Source organism: Sapajus apella, unplaced genomic scaffold (genome assembly GCF_009761245.1).
Source record: "Sapajus apella isolate SASKATOON/1434 unplaced genomic scaffold, GSC_monkey_1.0 scaffold48, whole genome shotgun sequence".
NCBI lineage: Eukaryota > Metazoa > Chordata > Mammalia > Primates > Cebidae > Sapajus > Sapajus apella.
In genome coordinates, this window is record NW_022436988.1 from 7,785,119 (window position 1) to 7,794,867 (window position 9,749).

Below are 9,749 nucleotides of genomic sequence, written 5' to 3' on the forward strand. Positions count from 1 at the left end.
GATCCGTCCGCCTCGGCCTACCAAAGTGCTGGATTACCAGCGTGAGCCACCGCGCTCGGCGCTTCCCGGTATTTCAGGGCATCCCTTTGTTGCACCCCTGGAAGGTCAGTCCCCGACTAGTAATGTGGGGTACATTTGCTGTAAACTGGGAGGCAGCTGATGGGGACAAAGGCTGAGTACGAGAAGCGCAGGGTCAGAAAAAGGCCCCTCAGAGCCGTCCCTGCACCCTAACTTACCTAGGAAGGCTTCACATAACCGCAGGGCCACCTGCACCGCCACCAGTCTACGAGCGGCCCAGCGTTCTATGCAAATAAACTCGGCGGCCCCGCCTAGCGCCGCAGCTCCGGAAGCGGCGCTCCCTTCCCCTTTCTCCCTCCCCGCGCTTCCGGCTGGGCTGGTGCCCCCACGAGCCCGCAGTCCCGGCCTGGCGGCAATGGCGCGGCGCGTACGCGTGCTGGTGGACATGGACGGCGTCCTGGCTGACTTCGAGACCGGCCTCCTGCGGGGCTTTCGCGACCGTTTCCCCAGGGAGCCGCACGTGCCGCTGGAGCAGCGCCGCGGCTTCCTGGCCCGCGAGCAGTACCGCGCCCTGCGGCCCGACCTGGCGGTAGGGGGCGCGGGGTCCCCACCCGGGCAGGGCCGGCTACCACCGTTCTCGGGGCCACCCCCTTCTGTGTGAATGGAGCAGAGCTGTCACCCCAGAACCCGCGGGCAGCGCACCCTGGGGAGGAGCCTTTGGGCGCGAGCCCCTGAGCGAAGCCCCCTCCGCAGCTCCGAGCCGGAGCCCGGAGCCCCTAGGAGGCTCCCTGCGAGTCCTCGCTGGAGCTGGATCTGCCAGAGGCAGAAACCGGGACCCAGATCTCTTGTCTTTCAGGACAAAGTGGCCAGTGTGTACGAAGCCCCAGGCTTTTTCCTGGACCTGGAGCCCATCCCGGGGGCCTTGGACGCCGTGCGGGAGATGAACGACCTGCCGGAGTAAGGAGGGCGAGGGCGGGCGGAGGCCGGGGTGGGCTTCGGGCTCCCGGCTCCCAGCAGTGACCACGTCCTCCTCCTCCGCAGCACGGAGGTCTTCATCTGCACCAGCCCCCTGCTGAAGTACGACCACTGTGTGGGTGAGAAGGTGTGGCTGCCCGGCCCCCCCCCCCCACCGCACATGGAGCTGCCTAAATCCTGATTTTAAAAAGAAACCACCAGAAACCAGAAGGTTGGGGGTGGGGGTGGGGCTCTCAAGGGCTTACACCCCACTCCTTGCCCCTCAATTCCGGCTCCCATCAGGCCCTACTGACAGACCTGTGTCTCCTACACAGTACCGCTGGGTGGAACAGCACCTGGGGCCCCAGTTCCTAGAGCGAATTATCCTGACAAGGGACAAGACGGTGGTCTTGGGGGACCTGCTCATTGATGACAAGGACACAATTCGAGGTTGGATCCGTCATCCTTGGCAGCCTCCAGGCCTCTGGCCTACCTGGAGTAGGGAGAGGGAGTAAAAATAACCAGATGACAGCGGGCTGCCTTCCTGTCCTAGGCCATGAGAAGACCCCAAGCTGGGAGCACATCTTGTTCACCTGCTGCCACAATCGGCACCTGGTCCTGCCCCCCACAAGGAGACGGCTGCTCTCCTGGAGTGACAACTGGAGGGAGATCTTAGACAGCAAGCGAGCAGCTGTGCAGCGGGAATGAGAGGGATGCCGTGGGCAGCGGCTGGAGCTGAAGGAAGGGCAGGCCCGCAGGGGCCACCGCAGAGCCGAGTCAGGTTGGCATCGTGCTGGGGCCTCTGGCCCCGTGGAATGGTGCAGGCAGACACCGTAACCTCTGTGCTGCCAGGCCACAGGCCCAGCCCCGGTACCTCCCGAGAGGCTGCCCCTGGACCCTGACTGGCATGCAAATAGAGTGGGAAAACTAGTTGGGACCCTTTTAATAAAAGACCTTGGCTTTCTAGTCTTCTAGGACCCTTTATTTGGGAGTGTAAAGGGACAGGCTCCCTGGGTGGGTGCTGGTGAGCCCTGCCCTCCCCTCTGAGTCCAGTGGCCCCTGAATCTGCCCCATTTCCATGTCCATGTGGATACCATTCCTGTAGCATTTGCCATTCTTGGGCCATCTAAGAGGTCAGCCTTGAGGGGGTACACAAGAGGCAAGGACCCCCCATTTTCCCTGAGCTCCAGCTTTCCATCGGGTCCCACATACCTTCTGTTGTAGACCAGGGCGCACCAAGGACATGGAGCCACTTCCTCTATGTTGCTGTCTCTTCCTGTCTCCCTTGAGCACCACTCTTTCACTGCGTCCCTGATGCCCTCACGAGATATACTTCTGGGGTAGGGGCTCCCCATCACTGAGTATGACAGCAGAGGAGGAGGGCGAGGGGGGGAAGATGCAGCTCCCCGGGGTCATGCCTCCATTCCGATGTGTCATCACTCTCATGGCCTTTTCTTGATGCCTGATGGACATGTTAAGTCACTGGGCTGTGTCACTCAAGGGCAGGGATCCCATCTTCATCTTGGAGTCCCTTACGTGGTGCCTGGCAGAAAGCAGGGCTGGGCAGACGATTCATGCTGGGCCACAGGTTATCCAGGTTGGCATCCCCACACCAAATGCCCAGCCTGGAGAGCCCCTGGGGGAGGTATCCATCCTCCACAGCCCTCAAGGGGGCACCACACTTTCCCAGGGTGAGATCCTTTCACCATGAGGCATCTCATTTCTGTCCCTGAAAACTACTCTGGACACTTCTGTTAAAGTTAATCCCTTATTTCCTGCTATGAAGTTACTCTCTTAAGCCTCAGTCTCAGTTGCTGAGAACACTGTCCTGCAAAGCCTCTGGGTCCAGGTATGTGGCTGCTTTTTTTTTTTTTTGAGATACAGTCTTGTTCTGTCACCAGGCGCCAGGCTGGAGTGCAGTGCCAGGTTGCCAGGCTAGGCTCACTGCAACCTCGGCCTCCCAGGTTCAAGCATTTCTCCTGCCTCAGCCTCCCAAGTAGCTGGGACTACAGGCATGTGCCACCATGCCTAGCTAATTTTTGTATTTTAGTAGACAGGGTTTCACCATGTTGGCCAGGATGGTCTCGATCTCTTGACCTCGTGATCCGCCTGCCTTGGCCTCCCAAAGTGCTGAGATTACAGTTGTGAGCCACCGCGCCTGGCCACGTAGCTGCTGCTTACACCGTCGCCTGCCTGGCAGTGGTGACGCTGGACATAGGGTTGAGTGTGGGCCTATGGAAGCAGCTCCAGTTTATTCATGTGTCTCTGAGTCTGGCTTCCTTAACTGAATAGCATTTCATCACAGTGTAAATACCTGTCCTGCTGAAAGAACTCACCTTTCCAATGGCCGAAAAGGCACCACTTGGGCAGCATGTCCTCCTCCTGTGCCCTGTGTCCACACCAGGCCCATGGTCTCCAGCTGTAGGAGTGCTATAGTCTCCAGGTCTCCATGGATCAGCGCTGCTGTGGGGACACGCTCCTAGGCAGTGGGATACCCAGGGCAGAGTGTGCCTGCCGGCTGCGGGCCTCAGCCACTTGGCTGGGGGAGCAGAAGTCCTCCAGGAAGATCTGCGCCAGGTTCCGGAGCCTGGCACTGGCTGAGAGGGAGAAGCGCAGCATGCACTGTACCACGGGTGCAGCGGTCAGCTCTGGGGGGCGGCAGGGGCCCGGTGCGCTCAGGTGTATGAGCGTGGTGATGGCAGACAGCACTGTCTCCTCGTTGGGGCTGGACAGGCAGTTGATGATGAGAGGGATGCCTCCTGCCTGCAGGATGTGTTCCTTGTTGGCTCTGTCTGGGCACAGGTTGCACAGGCCTCCTGTGGGAGAACAAGGAAGAATCTGTATGCTGCAGCCCTAGCCTTCCTCCCAGCTCCCCAGCCCATGAGCCCCAGGATGGGTCCCAGGCCAGAAGGAAGCTTGCCCCAGTACAAGAGATCCAAAGCCCATTCCGGCTTCCTGCCCTCTCAAGCTTTCAGAAAGGCCTGCCTGCCCCGGCCTGCCACAGCCCAGCCTTCTGAAAGTGGGCACAAATCCCTTTCCTTCTCAGTTCAATGGCTGATATGCTTTTTTCCCTTTCTTAAATGTAAAAAAGTAAAACAAGGCCGGGCATGGTGGCTCATGCTTGTAATCCCAGCACTTTGGGAGGCTGAGGTGGGTGGACCATCTGAGGTCAGGAGTTCAAGACCAGCCTGGCCAACATGGTGAAACTCCATCTCTACTAAAAATACAAAAATTAGTTGGACGTGGTGGTGTGTGCCTGTAATCCCAGCTACTTGGGAGGCTGAGGAAGGAGAATCTCTTGAACTGGGGAGGCAGAGGTTGCAGTGAGCCAAGATTGTGCCACTGCATTCCAGCCTGGGTAACACAGCAAGCCTGTTTCAAAAATAAATAAATAAAATAAAAAACTAAAACAAAATCTATAATGCATTGTCACCATAGAACAATTATTATTATTTATTTTTTGAGACAGAGTCTCTCTCTGTAGCCCAAGTTGTAGTGCAGTGGTGCAATCTCAGCTCACTGCAACCTCCGCCTCCCAGTTTCAAGCGATTCTTCTTCCTCAGCCTCCCGAGCATCTGGGACTACAGGTGCTTATCATCATGCCCAGCTAACTTTTTGTATTTTTTAGTAGAGACAGGGTTTTACCATGTTAGCCAGGATGGGCTCGATCTCCTGACTTCGTGATCTGCCCGCCTCAACCTCCCAGAGTGCTGGGATTGAGCCACAGCACTTTGGGATGAACCACAGTGCCTGGCCAAACAGGAGAATTTCTAAGCAGAAGGACATGTGACCCAGGATCAGTAAGAGGAGGAGATATGGGGTAGCCACCCCACGCTCTATGCCAGGCAGATCCAGTGAGGATCTCAGCACTGCCACTGAAGACCAGGTGACCAGAGCCAGCTACTCAATTTCTGTAAGCCTTGGTTTCTTCACCGGTAAAACTGGCACAGAAATGAAATGATGTGATTAGCGTCATTGTGTTTGGACACACAGGTGATGTGGAGTAAGCATCCACCTGTTCAGAGCCCAGAGGTTGGCAGTACCAGACCTGTAGCCCTCATATACAGAATAGTGCCAGCACATACATGCAGAGTTTATCAATGAGAAAGCAAGTGCCTGTGTAGCCAGTATTGAGGTGATCCATAAGCCTTTGCATGTGCCTTTCTGATCCAGTCCTCTTCCCTCCCTCAGAGACACACAGCTTCCTGGTTACACGGTATTACTATGAGTCTAGCATCATTTGCTAAATATTATGTTTTTAAGATCGCTGCATGCAACTGTAGATTTCAGTTTGGTTGCTAAATAGTAGAAATATCCCATGATGTCAGTATCCACTCTCCTGCTGACTGTCTCTGGTTTAGGACCTTGGGACCGTTACAGACAGTACTGCTAGTGGCGTTTCACTGCATGTGCATGTACCCTAGCCCTGTGGATTGAAGTGCTGGGTCATGGGGTGCGCCTATTATCTTCAACTTTTTTTTTTTTTTTGATGGGGTCTCGCTCTATCGTGGTACTGGGGTACAGAGTGGCGTGACCTTGGCTCACTGCAACCTCTGCCTCCCGGGTTCAAGTGATTCTCCTGCCTCAGCCTCCTGAGTAACTGGGACTAGAGGCGCCCACCACCATTCCCAGCTTATTTTTTCTATTTTTTAGTAATGGGGTTTCACCATGTTGGCCAGGATGGTCTCGATCTCTTGACCTCATGATCTGCCTGCCTCGGCCTCCCAAAGTGCTGGGATTACAGGCGTGAGCCACCGTGCCTGGTCTATCTTCAACTTTACAAAATACTGGTTTTCTTATTAAAATTTTTTTTTTTTTTGAGATAAGAGTTTCACTCTGTCCCTTAGGCTGAAAGTGCAGTAGCACAATCTTGGCTCACTGCAACCTCCACTGTTGAGCTCAAGCAATTTTCCTGCCTCAGCCTCCCAAGTAGCTGGGATTACACACACGCACCCCTGTGCCTGGCTAATTTTTTTTTTTTCGTATTTTTAGTAGAGATGGGTTTCACCATGTTAGTCAGGCTGGTTTCAACTCCTGACCTCAAATGATCCACCCACCTTGACCTCCCAAAGTTCTGGGATTACAGGCATGACCCCACCATGCCCAGCCCAAAGTACTGTTTTCCAAAGAGGCTGATAAGGAATTATTTACCAGCCTTTATCGGAACACCACTACCATCTGGTGGCAGCTATATGTATTGCAGAAAATAGAACACAGGAAAGAGATTAACCTGAATTCTGGGAGGCCACCTTCTTTTTTTTTTTTTAATTAGTTTTATTTTTTTCACCTTTTTTTTTTTTTCTTTTTCTTTTTGAAACGGAGTTTTGCTCTTGTTACCCAGGCTGGAGTGAAATGGCGCTGTCTCGGCTCACCGCAACCTCCGCCTCCTGGGTTCAGGCAGTTCTCCTGTGGGAGGCCACCTTCTTAAACTCTGTTTTAGTAACAAAACTGCTAAATATTCTACGATATGCTAGGATTCAACCAGTTTTCATGAAAGTAGAAAATTACCTCCTGATTCCTTCATATCTTCATACAGCATCTAGGATGGCGTGGGTAGGTACACAGGACATCTAAGAGTCAGTCAATGGCGCTGTGGGCAGACCCTCCCAGTAGAATTCCAAAGGCTACCAACACTTTCATTTAGGACTTGAACTCAGAATTATTTCATTCAATGACTATTTACTGAGACCCTGGCTTTACATCTGGTTTCCATAATTCATCCACCTCCCATCCATCATCCCAAACAAGGGCAGCTCTGGCCTGACCAAGGACACCTCCTGGGGTCAGTTCCTTCTTTTTTCGTTTGTATTTTTCTTTGAGACAGGGTCTTGCTCTGTCACCCCAGCTGGAGTGCAGTGTCGTGATCACGGCTCACTGCAGCCTCAACATTCTGGACTCAAGTGATCCTTCTGACTCAGCCTCCTAAGTAGCTGGGACTACAGGCGTGCACTACCACACCTCATTAATTTTTTATATTTTTTGTAGAGATGGGGTCTCACTATGTTTCCCAGGCTGGCCTCAAACTCCTGGGCTCAAGTGATCCTCCTACCTTGGCCTCCCAAAGTGCTAGAATTACAGGCATGAGCCACTGCACGCAGCCCCAGTGACAGTTCCTCTATGACACTGGCAAACTATGGCTGGGCGCGATAGCTCACGCCTTAATCCCAGCACTTTGGGAGGCTGAGGTGGGTGGATCACTGAGGTCAGGAGTTTGAGACCATCCTGGCCAACATCACAAAACCCCGTCTCTACTAAAATATAAAAATTAGCTAGGTGTGGTGACAGGCGCCTGTCATCCCAGCTACTTAGGAGGCCGAGGCCGGAGAGCTGCTTGAACCTGGGAGGCAGAAGTTGTAGTGAGCCGAGATTGCACCATTGCACTCCAGCCTGGGTGACAGGGCGACTCCATCTCAAAAAAAAAAAAAAAAAAAATGTGGCCTCAAATCGTGGGCACTATCAGTTGCGTCAGAAATGTCTTCCCACCAGAACTCACTCAGGAATGTGGCAGAGGCAGCAAGGTACAGTAAAGAGAAAGAACAAGGAAAGAAAACGTCCTGGAGGCTGAGCCTGAGTTCTGCAGCTAGTTCCCCAGGGCATGGAATTTGGATCCTCGATGACAGGGTCATCCAGGCTCCAGTTATCGCTAACAGTGGGAGCCCCAGGCAGTGAACTTACCCTCACTTGGTGGCGGGGAGTTCCTGATATTTAAAAAGAGGCTAGAACCACCTGCCTTGCAGTTAATGACAGATTCAGAGGCCTTGTGGGCAGGGCTGGTTCAGGTGGGCATGTGGTAAGCGCATGGTGTACACTGGGTGGGCATCCAGAAGAGGCAGCTTTTACCTCAACAGCACCCAAACAAGAGCCCTGGACCCTGGGCAGAAAAGGCAGCCAGAAGCACAGGGAAAGGGTCAATAAGCTAGTTCCACGATTGTTCTAAATGGGCAAACCCACAAAAGGCCAAGAAAGGGGCTGGAGACAACTCATGCATGTTCTCCACGATTGCTATAAACAGGTCCTTCCTCATGGCTGTGGCTGTGCCTGTGGGGGCAACTGAGAGGAAGCCACAGGAGAAAGGGACCCCTGCAGAGAGATGATGGTTAGCGAGGCCAGGCTGCTGCTGGCGAGTGGTCGCTGCCACCGCAGGTCTACTGCCACTGCTGATAGGAACACTGGGTCCAGACTGAAGCCCCGGCTGACATCCAGTAAGAGTGGGGGTCTCTCTAGGGGCCTGCAGGGCCCTAAGCATGGAAATAAAGGAAACTCTTGAGTCCCTTCAAGAAATTCCAGGCACCCAGCTAGCCCTGAGAAGCAAATGAGCAACTTGATAAGCAAGAAGGTCATAGGTAGCTTAAAACAATAGCCAAGGAAGTCACGGTCAGAGAGAGAATGTCTGCTTTCCCCAGAGAAACTAAAGATAACATCCTTTATTTATTTATTTTTTTGAGACAGAGTCTTGCTCTGTTGCCCAAGCTGAAGTGCAGTGGCATGATCTTGGCTCACTGCCTCATGGGTTCAAGCAATTTTCCTGCCTCACCCTCCTGAGTAGCTGGGATTACAGCTGCCATTATGCAAACCCTGCTCTGGGTGCTGCATCACGTCATAGCCGGGACTCCACACCTATGAAGTGAAGTTTCCCTGCTTTTCCTTCCCCTTCTCTCCTCCTCCCTAGGCCAAAAGGCCTAAGCACTCAAGCCACAAAGACAGAAGCAAGGCTGGGTGCTGCCCTCAGGGAGATCACAATCTCAGGGCTGCCACAGGGGATAAAAGACTCAACCCTCCACAGTGCAGCACAGCACAGAGCCTTCTCCAGAAGCAGCAGAGTAAGTGCCTGTCAGGGATCCCCACCCCAAGACATTAAGAGAAAGAGAAACAAGGGCACCAGCTCTCCTTCTCAGTCATGCATAATAAATACAAGAGAAACTTCCTCTGCAGAGTGTCCCACTGAGGGATTCGATGCTGAGAAAGTTACTTGCTTGGGACCAGGGATCTTGCTCTGGCAGAATAAGGAAGAGAAAAAAAGGAGGAAAAAATGGTTGGGAAAAATAAAGCTGGTGATAACGATCCTAAGAATTCTAGATAAAGTGCCTGCACAGACACAGATGCACAGACACACATCCACACTTCTGCTCCTGCAGCAGCCTGCAAGGCAGGCAAGGCAGGTCAGGAAACGAAGGGACAGGACTCAGCTGCTAGGAATCAGCTGAGAAGTGGAGACGCTGGGACCGCGGACACCAGGACCGGGGCTCAGCCCCCCACGCGGGGAAGCTGCCCAGGGTAGCAAGAACCTATGCCAGGGCCACGCCGTCCCCATAGCTCAGTGGACCCGGACCTCAGGGTGTCCCGTCCTGGGAAAGTTGCTTCCTGACAATTTCCTGAGAAATAACAGCACAAAAGACTCCGACTGGTAAACACTTTTTGGGGCGACTGCTCTTTGACTTTCGCCAATTTTTCTCTAGGGTCAGCGGCTTGATTTGGAGGAGCTCTATCGCCCCCTGGTGGTTTAGCCACATGCTTCTGCAGGGGCCACAGTCACCATTCAGATGGCAGCAGCTGTGGGGCAGAGGCACAAAAAGGGAGGGGATGGAAGACCAGTCTGGGTAACACAGTGAGACCCTGTCTTGACAAAAATTAAAAAAAAAAAATTAGCCAGGCATGGTGGTATACAACTGTAGTCACAGCTACTTGGTAGTCTAAGGTGGGAAGATTGCGTGAGCTATGATCATACCACTACACTCCAGCCTGGGTGACAGAGGGAGACTCTATCTCAAAAAAAAAAA

The 9,749-nt window shown here is 53.5% G+C and overlaps 3 protein-coding genes and 1 long non-coding RNA gene across 13 annotated transcripts in view; 1 reads left to right on the forward strand and 3 right to left on the reverse strand.

The window, feature by feature from the left end:
* Window positions 1-346: 346 nt before the first annotated feature.
* NT5C (5', 3'-nucleotidase, cytosolic) lies at window positions 347-1,941 on the forward strand. The gene is made up of 5 exons (XM_032241728.1): window positions 347-607; window positions 875-975; window positions 1,060-1,120; window positions 1,308-1,422; window positions 1,526-1,941. Exons 1-5 carry the CDS (start codon window positions 434-436, stop codon window positions 1,678-1,680), a joined length of 606 nt encoding a protein of 201 aa, XP_032097619.1. The 5' UTR covers window positions 347-433; the 3' UTR covers window positions 1,681-1,941.
* Window positions 1,942-3,042: 1,101 nt separating this feature from the next.
* The window catches only part of ARMC7 (armadillo repeat containing 7), an 11,445-nt gene continuing 4,738 nt past the window's right edge, over window positions 3,043-9,749 (reverse strand). Inside the window, exon 3 of one of the 3 annotated variants that reach the window (XM_032241729.1) lies at window positions 3,043-3,788. In XM_032241729.1, the coding sequence (XP_032097620.1) occupies window positions 3,427-3,788 (362 nt within the window). In that variant the 3' untranslated portion in view covers window positions 3,043-3,426. Of the gene's footprint in view, window positions 3,789-8,547; window positions 8,966-9,749 lie in introns of those variants that run through there. The other 2 variants (XM_032241730.1, XM_032241731.1) reach the window with 2 other exon arrangements.
* Window positions 6,032-8,060, reverse strand: LOC116525686. Its single transcript, XR_004257782.1, has 3 exons — window positions 7,718-8,060; window positions 6,393-6,732; window positions 6,032-6,221 (listed from the first exon to the last, which is right to left on the reverse strand). It is a non-coding gene; the product is annotated as an uncharacterized LOC116525686 (long non-coding RNA).
* Window positions 8,075-9,749, reverse strand: part of SLC16A5 (solute carrier family 16 member 5) — a 24,513-nt gene continuing 22,838 nt past the window's right edge. For all 8 annotated transcript variants that reach the window (XR_004257775.1, XR_004257774.1, XR_004257780.1 and 5 more), the window contains one exon: window positions 8,075-8,086. The gene's annotated coding sequence lies outside the window, so the exon portion shown is untranslated. The remainder of the gene's footprint in view (window positions 8,087-9,749) is intronic.